This window comes from Camellia sinensis, chromosome 4, assembly GCF_055761805.1.
Source record: "Camellia sinensis isolate YWXY chromosome 4, ASM5576180v1, whole genome shotgun sequence".
Lineage (NCBI taxonomy): Eukaryota > Viridiplantae > Streptophyta > Magnoliopsida > Ericales > Theaceae > Camellia > Camellia sinensis.
The window spans coordinates 59,644,495-59,664,441 of record NC_138964.1 but is presented as its reverse complement, the minus strand read 5'-3'; the positions used below and the strand labels follow the sequence as shown (position 1 = coordinate 59,664,441).

Sequence of the window (19,947 nt, the reverse complement as noted above, 5' to 3'; positions counted from 1 at the left end):
GAAGCACTAAAGAAAATCTTCGTCCAGGAGGGCGACGAAGAACGATTTTTTCTTCTCGGCTCCGGCCTAGCCAAAGAAGAAGAAAAAGAACTAGAAGATTTTTTAAGGGCAAACATAGAGGCATTTGCCTGGACACCCTATGAAATGCCTGGCATTGACCCCGAGGTCACTTGCCACAGTTTGAATGTCGACAGATCGGCAAAACCAGTGATTCAACGAGCCAGAAGGCCGACGTTATTACACGTCGAAGCAGTGGAGGAAGAGGTAGACAAACTCCTTGAAGCCAGGGCAATCCGAGAAGTCCAGTACCCAACATGGCTGTCCAACACAGTAGTAGTAAAAAAGAAAAATGGCAAGTGGAGGGTTTGTGTGGATTTTACCAGCCTCAACAAAGCTTGCCCCAAGGACAGTTTCCCTCTGCCCAAAATCGACCAACTGGTTGACGCCACTTCGGGACACGAAAGGATGAGTTTTTTAGACGCATACAGAGGGTACCACCAGATTGCTATGTACCCTCCAGATGAGGAGAAGACCGCGTTCATCACCCCGAAAGGCCTGTACTGTTATAAGGTAATGCCTTTTGGGCTGAAAAACGCAGGAGCAACCTATCAGAGGTTAGTAACAAAGATGTTTAAACATCTGATCGGCAAAACAGTAGAAGTTTACATTGATGACATGGTCGTAAAGACCAAGGAGTCAAAAGGTCATCTTGCCGACCTAAAAGAGGTCTTTGACATACTCAAAAGATATCGGCTCCGACTCAACGCCGCAAAGTGTGCCTTCGGAGTTGGGTCAGGTAAATTCCTAGGCTATCTGGTAACAAGAAAGGGCATAGAGGCCAGCCCAGACCAAATCAAAGCCATCCTAGAGCTACAGAGCCCAACATCGGCAAAGCAAGTCCAAATGCTCACTGGAAGGGCCGCAGCCCTGAACCGATTCATCAGCAGAAGCTCGGACAAGTGCAGACCCTTCTTTAACCTGGTAAAAAAAGCCACAGACTTCCTGTGGACCGAAGAATGTGAAGCAGCCTTAGCCGATCTGAAAAAGTACCTGACCACAACCCCGGTCCTTTCTAACCCTGTTCCAGGAGAAGAATTATTTTTGTACTTAGCAGTCTCTGAACACGCAGTCAGTGCAGTGCTAATCCGCGAGGAAAAAGGGGAGCAGAAAGCTGTCTATTATGTAAGCAAGACTTTGGCTAACGCAGAAACAAGGTACCTACCACTGGAAAAATTAATGCTAGCCTTGGTAATGGCCTCAAAGAAACTAAGCCATTACTTCCAGGCACACAAGATTGTGGTTCTAACAGAGCACCCATTGAAGTCCTTATTACATCAAGGAGACTTAACAGGAAGGATAGCAAAATGGGCAGTAACACTGGGACAGTTTGACCTAGAATTCAGGCCAAGAACAGCAATAAAGGGCCAAGTTTTGGCCGACTTCGTCGCAGAACTCACACCTGAAGCCATCGCACCTCAGGCTCCGTCGAGCCGAGATGAGCATCACCCCGACAAACAAAAAGAAACCCAGTCAAAGACAAAACAGCAAGAGAAAGAAAGGCTCAGACCATGCAGCATCTACATCGGCGATTCGTTCAGACTATATGTCGATGGAAGTTCAAACCGCCAGGGAGCAGGAGCAGGAGTACTGCTGATATCTCCAGATGGAGAGATTGTAGAACAATCCATCCGACTGGGGTTCAAAGCCTCCAATAACGAAGCAGAATACGAGGCATTAATTGCAGGACTAAAACTAGCAGCAGCAGCAGCAGAGGCAGACGAGGTAATTGTTTTTTGTGATTCGCAATTAATTGTTAACCAGTCAACAGGAGAATTTGCAGCCAGAGACGAAAGAATGTCGGCATATGCAAAGGAAGTCATCCGACTGGCGGCCCTATTTCAGAACTGCAGATTACTCCAAGTCAGCCGAGATGACAACACCCATGCCGACGCATTAGCCAACCTGGCCAGTTCAATTCAAACTGGAAAAACAAGGACAATTATGATCGACTACATGTCGGCCCCGAGTATAGATAAACAGAGCACCAAACAAGAAACAATGTGCGTGGGCCTTGGACCAAGCTGGATGGATGCAATCATTGCGTTCCTAAAAGAGGGGAAGCTGCCAGAAGACCACAAAGAAGCACATAAAATTAGGCTGAAATCCGCCAGATTCAGCCTAACAGCGGAAGGCCATCTTTACAGGAGGTCCTTCACTGGACCACTTTTAAGGTGCGTACACCCTTTGCAGGTTGAAGATTTTCTTTATGAGATCCATGAAGGAATTTGTGGAAGCCATGCCGGGGGCAGATCGTTAGCCCATAGGGCCATTACCCAGGGGTATTGGTGGCCCTACATGCAAAAGGATGCCGAAGCCTATGTAAAGAGATGTGAGCAATGTCAAGGGTTTGCACCTTTGATACATCAGCCAGCTGCCGACCTAAACCCAGTATCCAGCCCCTGGCCGTTTGCCCAATGGGGCATGGATCTGGTGGGACAACTTCCCCAGGCAACTGGGCAAAGAAAATATTTACTGGTAGCAACGGACTACTTCACAAAATGGATAGAGGCAGAACCTCTTGCCAAAATCCGAGATGTGGATGTCAAGAATTTTATTTGGCGAAACATAATCACCAGATTTGGTATCCCAAGAGCAATAGTTGCCGACAACGGAACACAGTTCGACAGCAAACTTATCAAAAACTTCTGTGCGAAATTCAAGATCAAAAACTATTTCTCAACTCCAAGTTTTCCTCAAAGTAATGGGCAAGCAGAGGCGTCCAACAAAGTAATCCTGGATGGGATAAAGAAGAGGCTCCAAGCAGCAAAGGGAAAGTGGGTGGACGAGCTGCCCAACGTACTTTGGGCATATCGGACCACGCCGAGAAGATCAACGGGAGAATCCCCTTTTGCCATGGCCTATGGCACAGAAGCAGTCATCCCATTGGAGATCGGCATCCCAGGGATCAGAACCCAGGGAGTAGAGAATGGCACCAATGACATACTCTTAGCCCGAGACCTGGATCTACTGGAAGAACGAAGAGAGAAGGCTGCAATTCAGCTTGCAGTATACCAGCAACAGCTTGCCAGAGCTTACAACAAGAAGGTTAATCCAAGGGATTTTCAAGTTGGCGACTTAGTCCTAAGAAAAGTCGTCGGAAACAAGAAGGATCCCAGGGAAGGCAAGCTTGGCCCGAACTGGGAAGGACCCTACAGAGTTACTTCAGTATTGGGCAATGGAGCATATCGGCTTGAAGACAATGAGGGCAAAGCACTACCCAGACCTTGGAATACTTGTAACTTGAAATTCTTCTATCATTAGATAAACATCATTGTTTGGCCGATATTATCAATAAAGTCTTTTCAGAATTCTCTCAACACGTATGATTAATGGTTATTGAAGACATATCAAACTCAGGCAAACTAAGCCGATGTTATTCCTTGATCCACTTGTTGAAATTTGTAGCAATTTACAAGTTGGAATCAAGCTGATTCCTTATCTTCACTTGTTGAAATTTGTAGCAATTTACAAGTTGAAGTTAAGCCGATATTATTCCTTGATCCACTTGTTGAAATTTGTAGCAATTTACAAGTTGGAATCAAGCTGATTCCTTATCTTCACTTGTTGAAATTTGTAGCAATTTACAAGTTGAAGTTAAGCCGATATAATTCCTTGATCCACTTGTTGAAATTTGTAGCAATTTACAAGTTGGAATCAAGCTGATTCCTTATCTTCACTTGTTGAAATTTGTAGCAATTTACAAGTTGAAGTTAAGCCGATATTATTCCTTGATCCACTTGTTGAAATTTGTAGCAATTTACAAGTTGGAATCAAGCTGATTCCTTATCTTCACTTGTTGAAATTTGTAGCAATTTACAAGTTGAAGTTAAGCCGATGTTATTCCTTGATCCACTTGTTGAAATTTGTAGCAATTTACAAGTTGGAATCAAGCTGATTCCTTATCTTCACTTGTTGAAATTTGTAGCAATTTACAAGTTGAAGTTAAGCCGATGTTATTCCTTGATCCACTTGTTGAAATTTGTAGCAATTTACAAGTTGGAATCAAGCTGATTCCCTACCTTCACTTGTTGAAATTTGTAGCAATTTACAAGTCGAAGATAGGCCGAGGTTATTGCGTAAGTTCTCATAGCAATATGTGGGTTGTCTGAACCCTAGAGAAGATGCTTAACACTTGTTGAAAGTTGTAGCCATTTACAAGGTTATGTTAAGCCGACGTATGATCACCCGCTGAGGTATACAGAAAATTAACGGGTCGATGCAAAGGTTAAGTATATTACTTAAACACTTGTTGAAATTTGTAGCAATTTACAAGTAGGTTAGAACGAGATCATTGTTTAAATACTTATTGAAAACTTAAAAGATGGCAAAAGTATACATTGAGTAGTATATGTTTAGTTCTTGACAGAATTTATACAAGGTTTGCAGGTCAGTATCTTGCCGAAGTAAAAGCCTTGCAGTTATACCCAGGGTATGTAGCCCCGAGAAGATTGCACAAAGAAAGCATGCAAAAATTTCTAAGTATAGAACTATGCAGAAGCAAGCAACAGAACATCACAAGATCAAAAATATCCATTGCAAGAACAGTTGCAATTACATACTGAAAAAGGCACATCGGCCATAAGAAGGAATGTACATTGTTCAGAAATTAAAAGAAAAAACAAAGTCCAAAATCCAGAAAAGAAAGAAGGGAAAATCAAGACTCTTGAACATCAGCAGCAGCAGAAACTGGAACCTCGGATGATTCAGCTAGAATATCCTCGGCCACCTTCTCCGCTCGTATCTCGGCATCTATCTCTGCTAAAGTTGTGTCAAGACTTCTGTCAGTCAGAAGAAGGTCAGATGATGGACACCCCTGAACAGGTTCCCTGGGCACTTCCTCAGCCTCATCACCCACTTCATCTTGAGTTAAGTCTAAAATTTGCTCAGCTGGAAAGGACTTGGCCTCAGCAGCGCCCTTGGGTTTTCTCACCAAGGCTTCACCTTCATCTTTCTCTTCGTCTTCACCCTCAGCTTCTACCTCGGTCTCTGATTCATCCTCAGCTTGACTTGAAGGAAGAAATGGTAGAAGATTAGCATCAACTTGGCGCAATGGCGAGTCAGCAGGGAGATCAAGCTTCTTTATCAGAGACATCCAACCAAGGGAAAATCCCCTGTTGCATGCCTGCCTGACTTGAAGTTTGTATTCTTCTGCAACGTCGGCCATGCCTTGAGCATAGGCCTTTTCATCGGCCTCCTTGACTTCGGCCTCCTTGGTGGCCAGAGCCTGTTGAAGTTCTTTTTGCGCTTGGACCTTCTGAGCCTCGGCCTCCCTTTTCTCGGCTTCAGCTACTTTTTTAACGGCCTCAGCAGCTTCGGCCTTCTCAAGAGCTAAGGTTTGGTTCTTCGTCGCAGCCTCGGCTTGATCCTCTAGTTTCTTCATTTTTACTTCAAGAGCCCTTAATTCTCTCTTCATTGAGGTCGCTTCCCTCTTCATATCAACCAATCTTTGACGATTCTCAAAGGATTGCATTGAAAATGAGTGGGCATGTTGGATAGCCTGAATGCAAACAGAAGTATCAGAAAATTTTCTCAGAAAGAAAAAGAAGGAAGAAACATAAATACAAATAGAAATACTTACTTGAGCAGAGTGTTGGAGCATCAGAGCGTAATTTTCATACTCACTGAACTTGGCATTTCGCTCCAAGTCATTCGGTAGAAGAAAAGCGGTGCTAAGGGCGACAGCAACGTTGATATCATCAGCACTTTCACTAGCCATGATAGGCCTGTCCTCCAGAGAAAGATCAGGGGCCCATGGGACGTCGGGCTTCTTTGAAGCCGAGGTCGTCGCAGACGATGACCTTGGCCTCTTTGTTTGTGTAGATCCTGAGGGTTGGCCCTCAGCAGACCTTTTGGTTGAAGTAGAGGTTGATTTTTTGCTTTCAGCTAGCTTCAAAATCGGCAGAGCATCCTCAGCCTCGGCGTCTGTAGCCTTGGCCTTAGGCTGAGCCTTTTTTACTCTCTTTTGTTTGGGAGGAAGCGTTGATTGCGCCGGTGCGGCTTCGGCATCAGTTGGAATATCGGCGAGAAGGTCTTGGACGACAGGCCTCGGACGAACCATCTCGGCAGTCTTTACTAGCCTTCGTCGGCGTTTACGTTCAGGAATTGGTATTAAGAAGGGGGCCGAAGTTGATGGAAGATCGGCTGGGTCAGATGTGGACTCTTGATCTGTCCGAGATGTAGAAGCAGTTAAGGTTGTGGCTGTTGGTGGAGAGAGACTCTTCTTCCTTTTTCGAGGGACGTCGGGTAAAATGGATCTGTGTGTGGGGACAAAGTTTAATAATACTGGGGCTTTTCGTTTAAGGATTGGAAGACCAAGAAGTGTTCTCAGATCTGGTCCTGGGAAGAAGGATTGACGAAAATTTTTCGGTGGTTGATGAAGATCTGCAAAGAATCAGACGTCAGAAACAACAAAAGTATTTAAGTGTTGAATGAAAACAACTAAGTGTTGACTCAGGGCTCTTACTCTTGCCCTCTGTAAGTGTTCGAGGAAGAGGGTAAAGGTGGACATCTTCATCTGGGCCAAATTCCCAATTTCCAGAGGCAATAAGATAGTCATCTCCAGCCCCCTTGTTGGAGTCTGGAAGGTCGGCTATAATCTTGTACTGAGTGGATCTCGGCTTAAGGTAATATACAAAACCCCTATCCTTCAGATCAAGAGGGCACATGGTATAACAATATTGAAGGTCGGCGAGGGTGATTCTGAGGTTTTCTTGCTTAGCTAAGGCTATAATACCATTAATTATCCTATAGGAATTGATAGTAAGTTGCATGGGGTTTAGCTTATAGAAATAGAGAACTTGACGAAAAAGGGGATCGAGTGGAAGCCGAAGTCCACATTCGATAAAAGCAACTACTGGAAAAGGCATTGTATGGTCTGTAGGCACGATAGTGTCATTATCCCCAGCCAGCTTAAGATGAACGTCGGCTGGGATAGAGAATTCTTGCCTAAAGTATTCAAGACTTGTTGGGGTATTTACCCTGTGCCTCCACATACCCATTGTGTCGGCCTAAATTAAGAGGAATATGTTTCAGAAGACGGGCGTTTTTCAGGTTTCCCTAAAGATTAAGGGTTCTACAGACAAATCCCAAATCTACGAACTATTAAGATAAAGATCGAGGGCACAGATCTGGGGCAGATACAAAAAAGAGAAAACAAAAACGAGGTTTCAGATTCAAGAACAGAGGTATAATTTTCAGAAACAATAGAGGTACAGGAAAAAATCAAGAACAGCGGCGAAAAGAATGATGGAAAAGCATAGAGGTTCAAAATATAGCCACAAAATTCAAAATACAAATAAATCCCAGACCTCGAGTAAGATCAGTAATGGCAACAGACTGACAATAGCGCATAAAGAGAATGAAAGAAATTAAAGGAAGGGGACTTACCAGGAGAAGTGAAGCCAAGGCAATACTCGTTGAATCCAGAAACCAGTTGCGACAGCAAAAAAGGCTTTGCAAGAAATACGGGACTAAGAACAGTTCCAGAGAAGAAATTGAAGCAATGGCAGATTTGAAGAGGAAGAACGAGCTTTCGGAAGAGAAAGAGTAAAGAAGATGAAAAGAAAAAGTGAAGAAAAGATAGAGGCAAAAGAAGTTTTGTCAAAAATTTGAAACGGCGGCAAAAATAGGGCAATTATTGCGCCTAGGGTAACGCACGCGTCAGACGGCGCAGACGAAACGAACAGACAGCTTCCAGGCGCGTCACTAACACGCTCCAATAAAGACGAAACACGTGGAAGGAACAGTTAGACATAAATGACAGCTCATGTGCATAGGGGAGTACGACCGAAGCCACGTTCTCCGAAGAGAACACGTCGGCTGAAAAGAGATAATCTTGGCAAAGCAGTCTTCTTGAGCCATTATTCAGAAAGGAAGTAAAAAAAAAAAAAAAAAAAAAAAATGTCTAAACGGGCAGTGCCCCCGGGTGGAAGAACCACCGCCGGAGCTTTCCTTTTCTGTTACAGGAAGGAACAGCCATTATCCTTGAGAATCATACTGACTTGATCGTCGGAGTGCCCCCGGGTGGAAGAACCACCGCCGGAGCTTTCCTTTTCTGTTACAGGTTGCTGGAGCCATTTATTCTGCCGGTGCTTTGCTGCTGATCACTAAACGGGCAGTGTGGTCAGATTTTTACCCACACAGTTGTCTTAGTCTCCCAAAGCACACTATCACCAATTTCCACCCATCAGATTTTGAGAAACAACATATGCTGGCTGCCAATAACTATTGAGTAAATGACTAGTGACACTCTAAAAGTCAAATGTATATACAAATAGCAACCAACACTCAACTATAGTGAGTCAAATGGATCTCAAATTGTCAAATGAAAATGTCATTTTTTTTTTTAACAAATTGCCAAATTAAAATGTCATTTTTTGCCTTATTAACATGTGAGATGCAGAGAGAAGGTGCATGCATGGCCAAATATTGGCAATTGTAAATTTACGCTTCATTTTTTTGGATAGAAAATATTTTTTTATATTTGGTGGTGATAATAGTGGTGGTAGAATGAAGGCAGAGGTAGAGGTGGTAGCATGATAGTGGGGCGGCGGTGACGGTGATAGCGATGATGATAGTGGTGGTGGCCATGGTGATGATGGTGTGGTGCTGAAGGTGAGAGTGGCAGTGGTAGTATAGTGACATTACTAAGATTGTTCGGAAAATATATTTTGCCTTTTAAAAGTAAAAAAACATTTCATATCTAAATAAGCTTGTTTTTTGTTGATTAAAAAAAAAAAAAATCATTGACTTTCGTTTTCTATTATTCCAAACACGAGAAAATACAAACCAAGCAAAAGATTCCAATCCAAGATCTTCAGTATGGGAAACAACATCTTTACTACTTAAATAGCACACAACATATTTATTTTTAAATCAAAATTAAAATTTATATTTTACAGATTTAACAATACACTCATCAAGTAAACACACACCCACTAACATATCTATATATATATATATATTCTAATCTTTGATATTGTATCTGCAACTTCCCCGCATTGTGTAATGCATCAGCTTGACCAAAATTCGCCATGGCTCCAAAAGCAACGCCGCTTAGATCAAATTGAAATGCACCGCAACTACATGACACAAATCAAAGATTGTTACAATTACTGAATTCCCTGAGCATATTGGATTTCACATACATGTCACCGAAATATATTTTGAAAACCATATATATGCTTATTAGATAGCTTAAATTAATGTATGAAAACAATGAAAAAACAAATGAAAACAATGAAAACATTTTTAATGTTTCTCAATTTTAATGGGGAATGATTCTCTCCCGTCCACAGTTTTACTAGAGGGGTGTTGTTAGGGTTTATAGAGCCACCGCATATCCAATTTTGATAATTTAAAAAAAAAAATAGATTCATTATATTTATACTATATGATTTCATTATATTTGTTTAAAAAAACAAATCACAAGTCTAATTTTGAAATTGTCCATTCATTTTTTCAAAGACTAATATGAAAAAATATATATGGATATAAATATGGCATTAATCTAAATTTTATCCTAAATGATCTACACAAAAAAAAATTACAAATTGTACGATTCAGATTATCAAAATATGACCTATAATGTATCTTATGAACTGATTATCACACTTCTATTTCAACAGTAAATTAGATAGAACTCTTTCCCATATTAATAATAGAAAGCAAAAACATAAAAGAGGGCTTGTTTTCTTCAAATTTTAAGAGAGACCTGTGTAATTTACTCTAAACTGTACAACCAAAAACATATTTGTTTTATTCATTATTTGAGATGAGGGGTAGAGAGGAATATAGGTGTCTAGTTGTAAAGGGTGAGCTGTCTTGTAAGTATGAATAAGAAACGATAAAATTTCACTATTGCTAATTTGCGAATATTCTCTCCAATTAAACCATATGAACTGAAATAAGAAACGATAAATGGTTGCAACTAACAATTTAGGAATGAAGTAAAAAAACATGACAATAGTTTACTGTATAACAAAATATAAAAATTTAAAAAAAAAATTCATTGAATATAACAAAATATGAAAATGTATTGAATTTTAATATATATATATATATTTTTATTTTTTTATTTTTTTTGTAATTGGTGAATTTTTTATTTTTTGTTTCACAAATATTATACTTTTTCAGTGTATCTAAATTAGATGTATTTAAGAAATAAAAAATTTGCGTAAAATATTAAAAATATTCACTAAAAAGGAAAACAAAACAAAACAAACAATATTCAACTTTTTGAAAAGTGAATTAAACCAAACAAGGTAAACATATTATTTTTTCATCCATATAAATAATGTTACTGATAAAAATAAGCTAAGTGTTAACCCACTATAATTAGGAGAGGTTGGTGTAAATTTACCGAACCAAGCACTCATTTTCTTATTCATTATTTGAAGAAGAGAGAAATATGGGTGTTTGGTTGTCCAAATTGTAAAATTATTTTTTTAACCATTAGATTAGATTTTTAGCATTAATGATTTGGACAAATTGTCTCCAATCGGACTATATGAACTAAAATCATGAACAATAAAGACTAAATAGATGCAGTTAATAATTTAAAAATGAAGTAGAAAAAGTGACTATAGTTTAGAGTATAAAAGTAAATTTAAAAAATATATATATATATTAAAAAAGTGTCCAAGTCTTGTACCTTTTTCAATTGCAGCTACTGGAATCAATAACAAACCTTTATTTTCACTACTCATTTATTAGGACCATGATTTTATTTTTAATTTTTCGTATGATGATTTCCAATCAAGTGCTTTGTATAAACATCAAAGGAAATAAACTAGCTTTATTATGTATGATATAAATAAACTGCTAAGAAACTACAAATAGACTAGATAAAAACCATAACCAAGCCATAGTTTTTCATGTTCAAGCAAAAGATTGCAGAAATTCATTGTAATACTTTCCAAAGGACACCACTTGCATTGGCTAATTTCACCTTCCTCTGTTCCTGTGAGCATGCTTTTTAAATCTCTTTCTGCTTTCGTTTCGTTCACCTTCAATGATCCTCACAAGCCATTGAGGTTTTCCTCTAGAGAACATAAGATATCCCATAACAAGTCCCCACACCAGCCCACATATATAACCCGGTAATATGACTTCCCAATTGAATTCACTTGAAGTATTGTCTTCTTGTTGAAACATCGAGGGTGGTGGGTGTGGTGTAATTGGATTGCATGCATTTAACAATGGAGGTCCACATAATGCCAAGTTGTCAATGTAGGAACCATTTAAAAATGTATCAAATTGGTTGCCTTGTGGAATCGGTCCTATTAGTTGATTCTGCGAAAGGTTTAAGACTTCAAGGGATTTCAAATTCCTTAGTTGTTGAGGTATCTCCCCATTGAGTTTGTTGGAAGAGAGGTCCAACCATTCGAGCATTGTCAAATTAGCAAGAGATGTTGGTATATGACCTGTAAGCCTATTGTGTGACAAGTTGAGCCCTCGAATTGAATTTAACTTTCCAATGATCTGTGGAATCTGACCTTCGAATTTGTTTTTCGATAAATCAATTGCAGTGAAAATAGTTAGGACTTTTTCCATTTCTATGGTTGATCCTTTGATTACTATAGTCAAACGATAGTAATATGTTCTAGTACTACTTAAGTATTGCAATTTAAAATTGGCTTCGTCGACATTCATCATAGCATTGAGATTCTTGAAATATTTTTCTGGCAATGGACCAGTAAAATAATTGTCTGACAAATCCATAACTCGCAAGCTAGGGAAGGGAAATTTGGCTTGGAAAGTTGGCATGGGTCCACAGAATTTGTTAGATCTCAGTATTAGAACTTGCAACCATTGTAGTTTTTCCAACCAATATGGAAATTTGTTGGAGAACTTGTTACATCCAAGATCTAGCACTTGTAGATATTTGCAATTGACTAAAGATTTTGGTACTGCCCCCTCAAATCCATTTCCATTAAGGTTGATGGTATCAAAGTAATTTCCCTTTACAAATGTATTAGGAATGGTGCCAGAAAAATTATTCTTCCCCAAATCGAGCACAAAGAAACCTATGTTGAAATTTCCTAAACATTGTGGAATAGCACCATTAAAGCTATTATTAAACAGGACAAGAATTTGAAGGGAAATTGCATGACAGAGCATGTCTAGCTTACCACTGAAGTTATTTGATGAAAGAATAAGACTACTAAGGTGCACAAGTTTGAAGATTGAACTTGGAAACCTACCATGTAGGTTGTTGTTGCTCAAATCAACTTCAGCTAAATAAGTGGATTTGAACTCTTTTACATGCCCAGTCAATTTGTTATTACGGATGCTTAATTGCGTCAATGCTGGTAAGCTGAAGACCCAAGATGGAATTGTACCATTGATTAAGTTATCATCTAAACTTAACGACGTTAGGTTTGGAAATCCAATTATTTGTGATGGAAGAGGTCCTCTTAGCTGATTATGCGACAAATTTAACTCAACCAGTGATGTTAGGTTTGAAACCAATGATGGGAATGGACCACTGAAGTTATTTGAACCAACATGTAAATAAAGAAGACTTTTATTGTTGGGTAAAAAATCCGAAATTATACCTTCAAAATTATTGCCTGAAACTAGCAAGGAGACGAGATTTCCAAGGTTTGAAAGTGAAGATGGGAGCATGCCAGTGAAATTGTTATGGTCGATGACTAAATAAGTCATTTCCGTAAGGTTTCCGAGCGACTTTGGGATGGATCCATAAAATTTACAATCATAGGCAGACAACTTTTTCAAGGACTTCAAATTCCCAATTGAGTCAGGTAGTTCTCCAGAGAAATTAGTGGATGAAAGGACCAAGTACTGGAGAGGACTGCTCGAGTTTATAAACTCGGGAAAATAACCAGTGAGAGCAAGATTATCAACTATACTCAGCTCATTCAGATGTGGTAAATGGAATATTCCGTCAGGAAATTTTCCACGCAATTCACACAAACTAAGATCGAGATGTGTTAAAGAAGTCAAATTCCCAATTGAGTCGGGTAATTTGCCAGAGAAATTAGTGAATCCAAGGTCCAAGTACTGGAGAGGACTGCTCGAGTTTATAAACTCGGGAAAATAACCAGTGAGAGCATAATTATCATCTATACGAAGCTCATTCAGATGTGGTAAATTGAATATTCCGTCAGGAAATTTTCCAAGCAATCCACACCCACTAAGATCGAGAAGTGTTAAAGAAGTGAGATTGAGCAAGGAATTCGAAACCACTGAAGATATGTTTACATATCTAAGATTAAGTTCTCTTACCTTGGTTAAGTTTTGAACAAGTAATTCAAATCCAGGTTCTTCCAACCTCAAACCATCATTCTCAGAGAGATCAAGCGAGACCAATTTGCTCAGAAAGGAGACTTCTATAGGGACTTTGCCAGAAAAACCAGAGCCAGAGAGGTTGAGGTGTGTCAGTCTGGTGAATCGACTAAATTCAGATGAGATTGGAGACATACCAAAGTAATTGAAAGCAAGGTTGAGGCTTTGGAGGTGAGGAAAGTAGTAGAAGATGGTGGTATTGGGGTGGATGGTGCCGTTGAGCCGGCTGCAACTGAGGTCGAGGCCAATTACTTGACTTGTGTTGTTGTCACACTCGACCCCATCCCATGAGCAACAATCAGAACCCTCCTTCCACGACTCCATCTTCAGGTAAGAAAGGATTCCGGCAGAATCACACCTACCGTAGTCAGCATATTTATAGAAGGAAAATTGTTGCTTAAATTGGAGCAATGCAGAGGTCTGTTGTTGAGTGCAGAGTTGGGCATGCAAACAAGTAATCTGGAAAAAACAAAGAAACAAAAAGAGGTGAAAGAGTTGATTGTTAGAGACCATCTTTGCTCCTAGATTCAAAAACAGAGGTTGTATTGTAATGCTTGCTGACTATTAACAGGGGAGAGGCCAAATGCTTTATAGGCAAATGTAGGTGCAATGCAAAGCCTACAAACAAGTGAAGTGACTTTGACTAGTCAGTCTTCCTTGATGTCTAAGAGCTGGACCCCATAACGTGTTTTTAACTCGTCAAGGAAGACTTGACTTCATAAATGTCGATCATAATCAACTGCAATAGTGGGTGTTTGAGATTTGTTTATTTGGTGGCTCTGTTTTTGGTTTATTTTTATTTTAATTAAATTTAAAAAAAAAATTTAAACATGATGGGATGAATCACAAAATTTAAAAATAATTTTAAAAATTTTAAAAAAGACAAAACTAAAATCCAAAAAAGAGACAAAAATACTTTGATTAGTCACTCTTCATTGATTTCTACACAGCTGGACATGTCTATCGAGCTGGACCCCATATCATGTCTTTCACTCATCAAGAAAGACTTGACTTCATAAAGTTTGACACATCTACCTTGTAAATATTTAAAAAGACAATGCATCACAATAGTATACATAACAAAATTATAATATTTCGTAACAAACACCGTAATATGTTTTAATTTTTGTCATTGAATTTTTTTAACATTTTTTATCATAAATAATTTGTAACATGTACACTATATAGCTCATAACATAATCATAATAATATACAATTTTGACTTTTAAATATACATAAGACACTCACCACAAATTATGTGATTTTTATTATAAAAAATCGTAATTTTATTATGACAAAAAGATGGGTGCATACTAACATTTTCCTAAAAACAAGTGAGCCAGTCTTCATTGATGTCTACAGAACTGGACCCCATAACGTGTTTTTCCTCATCAAGGAAGACAAAAAGTTTTAAAAAAATTAGATTTTTAATGTATAATCGATATGTTTAATATATAAAATGTTTTTAAATTTTGATTTTTTATTTAATAGATTGGTTTAATAATAACATCAAAATTGTTGCTATATTTGATTTTTGAAAAAATAAAACTAATATAATGATAATAAATATCAAAAAAATTTATTTTAAAAAATTATTTCTACTTTCCCAAAAAATAAAATTATGTAAAAATAATATGTTTTTAATTTTTTTTCAACAATTTAATTTTTAGTTTCTTAAAAAAAAATTTAACAATAGATTTTGAAAACCAAACAAAACAGAACTTTATAACCAAAAAAATTCTAACATTATTCATTAAAAAAATGTCATTATATTTCAAACAACATATAAGTTAACTAATACAAAATAAGTCATATGATAACTTTATCCTTCAAATTGAGCAACAATATGTCTTCAATTATCCTTATTTAAACGAGATTTAAAATTTATGGTCAAATGTATTATAATTGAAAAATCAGGGACCAAAATAACACAAACTCCAAACTATAAGAACTGTAAGTATAATTCAACCAAAAAGTTATTAAAGACAAAAAAAAAATGGAAAAAATATGATACTTTTTTATGACAACCTCATCCTTAAAAAGACATACACCAAGACTTGGAAAATTCTATAATACAATCTCATTTTTTGGTATATAACTTATGCCTCGTTATAACTTTTGTCATTTTTATTTTGATCTATTGTGGTATTGGTTATAACGTAATTATAACTCATTGTGGTGTTAGTTTGTTATTTTTATTTTTGGTTATTACTAAAGAGTTTTTTTTTTTTTTTTTTTTTTTTGGTTATGCCTCAAGTGATTTTGATTATAATCTTTGGTTATAACTCATTGTGATATTAGTTATGACTTATTATGGTTATTATTTTGGTTACAATGGAAGATGTATTTTCCTATACCTCAAGTAGTGTTTAGTTATAACTTATTATTATTTTTAATTATGACTTAAAATGATTTTGCTATGACATTTGTGATGTAGAATAACCCCAAGGGAAATTTTATAGTACACACCCATATGCATCTTGTTACGCATTTTTGTGGTGCATTTTACGTATTATTATAATAAATATGATGTAATTTTTTTAGAAGAGTTATAACGATTTGTGATTTAAAATGAAGTTATGTATTTTATGGTAATGTTACTGGTAATGCTACACATTTTTTTATCTAAACATTTTCTAACAGATAAATATGCAATATTATCACAAAAATACGTAACATTATCACGAAATTCGTAATATCATTCCTGAACTACAAATTGTAGAAACTCTACTAAAAAATTATGTAGCATATATAACCATAAAAATATATAGCATACATCACAAAAATACATAACAATAATACTAGCATGCATTAAGTGAGCAATGACTGGTAAAAGATAAGCTCGAGCAGAAAAATCCTCTCTAGTCCACTTTTTATGTTGGAAGATGTTTGGATGTATGAGATCTTAACGTGTCAAATTTTGGTGATTTGCATTATTTATTTTGTATGTATTAATTTAAAAAATTAAATTAATGTGATAATTGACCACATGACTTTATGATATTTATTTTCAAAAATGATTGTCATTAACATTTATTTTCTTAGAACAAATATGATAAGATTATTTGGATATAATTATCATTTTTTTTTTCATAGAGCATTTGATAGCCCATAATGTGAATAATGGAGAAAGCAAAATGCCTTATACCCAATATGGAAAATGCTATGGTGTGCACTTCTTTATAGGTGTATACCATATGCACCCTACTATAAAATGTGTAATTTTATTTTACAATTTTGTAACATTAATTATAAAATATATAATCTCATCACAAATTAGCGTAACAAAAAATATCGTAACCAAACCATAAACTATTGCAATATGAATAACAAATTTTTGAACATTTTATTATGTTAATTTATGACGAGATTATGTGTTTTGTAATTCATATTACAAAATTTTATAATAAAAGTATATATTTTTATGATAAAATACATATGGTTTATACCCCTAAAACAACACATGATTTTCCACCAAAATATAGATATAATGCAAAGCCAAAAAGTGACTTTGACTAGCTAGTCTTCACTGATGTCTACAGCATGATTATCAAAATTTCAATTATAATACTAAATGACTTTGACTAGCTAGTCTTCACCGATATATGCAATATGATTATTGGAATTCCAATTTTACTAGTAGGATTTTAAAATTCTATGATTGATGCAATGTAAACCGACAAGTGACTTTGACTAACTAGTCTTCACTGATGTCTACATCATGATTATCAAAATTCCAATTATGATACTAAATGACTTTGACTATCTAGTTTTCACCCATATATACAATATAGTTATTAGAATTCCAATTTTACTAGTAGGATTTTAAAATTCTATGATTGATGCAATGCAAACCGACAAGTGACTTTCACGAACTAGTCTTCACTAATGTCTACATCATGATTATCAAAATTCTATACTAAATGACTTTGAATATTTAGTCTTCACCGGTATATACAGTATGGTTATCAGAATTCCAATTTTACTAGTAGGATTTTAAAATTCTACGATTGATGCAATGAAAGTCGACAAGTGACTTTGACTAGTTAATTTTCACTAATGTCTACATCATGATTATCACAATTCCAATAATTATACTAAATGACTTTGACTAGCTAGTCTTCACCGATATCTACTGTATGGTTATCAGAATACTTGGTTTTGGGTTTTTGATGCAACGGAATACACGGGGACTAGATATCGTTCTAGTAGACGAAAGGAGCTCTCGAATCCACGAGAAAAATAGAACCTTGAATCCACAAGGAAGAGAAAATATCTTAATATTATTGATTGAATGAATAAAAGTTGTCTTTGCCATGAGGCTTACATAGCTGTTTATAATAAACTATATCTGATACTTATAGGAAAAGTAATTCTAAAATAAACTAGGAACTTAAATCAACACAAACTATAAAACCTAAGAGAATAGGAAACTAAAATTCTAAACAATTTAAAATCACAGTCAAAATCTAATTCTAAAATAATAAAATTAAGAAATCTAATAATTCTAAAATATTTATACTAAATTACAAGAATCCTAATAAAATAATATATTAAAAATATTAAAACTTAAAATATAAAAATTCTTAAAATCATGTCCTACATCAAACTCCTCTTCTTTGAAAGAACTCGCCCTCGAGTTCATATTAGAGATCTGTCACCTTCCATGCCAAATAAAAAGATACTTTGAATACTTTAGATGTTTGTCTCTCTTCCATAAATTATATGCAGAGAAGTCTACTATCTAAAAGTTATTCTCTATATGTTTCAACTGTTTGACAAGATTAATAAGACAAGTATTGAAAATCAAATTAAATTGCTCCACACCAAAAAAATCAACAAAGTGTATTTTATGCTAATGTTGGATACTCTCTGGACTCTGCTCTATCTTAGATTCAGTTGGAGATTCAATTATCAATCTTGGAATATCAATTGTATCCTCAATCAACTTTTCCGGTGCATATGTCGACTTTATTACCTCATCTTTTATTTCTTCTTTTTCAATGAGTTCAACTAGATCTCCTTTTGCGATCTCATAACCATCATAATAATCAAGAGATGATAGTTCCGTCATTAGAAGCTCATGGCTAACTTCAATGTTTTCCTCTTTCTTCACCTTTTCATTGTCTTCTTCAAATTCCTTGATCATAGTAATTCAGTGACCTCTCTTTCATCAATTTCAACGTTCTCACCATTGTTGAAATCAACTTGATTTTCTACTTCAATTGAATGTCTATTTGGGTCTTCAAAATTTTGAAACACTGAGGTACTCAAAATCTTTTCTTCTTCAATGTGTGGTTGAGAGTGACAATTTTGTTGATCTATAAGACTTGATTGACCCAAACTTGGCAGAACCATAGTCATGTTTCTCGAATAATCTGTATCCACAATTGCATAATAATTATTGAATTGCAAAGAATATTGTGAATCAGAATTACTTTGGAACAATCGTTTCGATTCAAGCTTTCTTTGATATTGTAGATACAATATTTGCCCATGATTTGTTTGAAGGAATTTAGAACTCATTAACTTCCTCATCTTATGCCACGTCCTAATAGGTTGTTTGCATTGACACCTTCGATCATACTGCAATTGTTTCCACCATGTAGAAACATAACCTTGTAACTTACGTGCGACATATTTGGCTTGCTTTTCTTCAAAGATTTCCATACACTCAAGGAATTTGTCAACTTTGCGAAGCCAATAAATAAAATCCTCGGCATGACAAGAAGCATTAAAATATGGAATTTCTAGTGGTACTTGATAATTTAAAAAGTCGTGATTGATGTAATTATTGCTATTGAACACATCACTGAATCTTCGTTGTCACTTTACCGACTGATACTCACCATCATAATCTTCGAATAACTCATCTTCAGATTCGTCCTCATTATCATATTGATAACGAGAAGATAGTCTTAAGACGTTGTGATTAATAGGCTGGCCTTGGGCAAATCCCATAGCGTGGTTCCTATTAATGTTGTGACTAACAGGTTGGCCTTGGGCATGTCCATTGACTCGAATCCTATTAGATCGTTCTCTACGATCATCATCAATAGAGCTTGTGCTTTCTCTTTCGATGAATGACATCGAGCCAAGAGAAACCTTGCTCTGATACCACTTGACGCAGCGGAATACATGGGGACTAGATATCGTTCTAGTAGATGAAAGGGGCTCTCGAATCCACAAGAAAAATAGAACCTTGAATCCACAAGGAAGAGAAAATATCGTAATATTATTGATTGAATGAATAAAAGTTGTCTTTTCCATGAGGCTTATAGCGATCTCGATTTTCCCTCCATTGTCTATTGTATTCCGGACTTGGTCCGTAGTTGAGTGTTGTTGTTGTCTATGTTATATTTCCGTCCTTTGATTCTTTGCATTTGAGTTTTGGGATGTGTTGGGCAGGTTTGAAACAGGTTGGTTATGTTTAGGAACATAGAGTTGATGCCCAGATTTTGGCCTCCACACTCGAGCGAGGCTTTTGACGCTCAAGCGGGCCCCTTTGCTTTTGCTCCTCCGCTCGAGCGGGAAGTTTGACGCTCGATCGGGATTATTCAGTCTTCAATATTTTTACCT

The 19,947-nt window shown here is 36.5% G+C and overlaps 1 protein-coding gene across 1 annotated transcript; it reads right to left on the bottom strand.

Moving 5' to 3' along the window:
- Positions 1–11,004: 11,004 nt before the first annotated feature.
- Positions 11,005–18,517, bottom strand: LOC145823789 (uncharacterized). The gene is made up of 2 exons (XM_082923311.1): positions 18,347–18,517; positions 11,005–13,827 (listed from the first exon to the last, which is right to left on the bottom strand). Exons 1-2 carry the CDS (start codon positions 18,515–18,517, stop codon positions 11,005–11,007), a joined length of 2,994 nt encoding a protein of 997 aa, XP_082779437.1.
- Between the last annotated feature and the right edge of the window lie 1,430 nt (positions 18,518–19,947).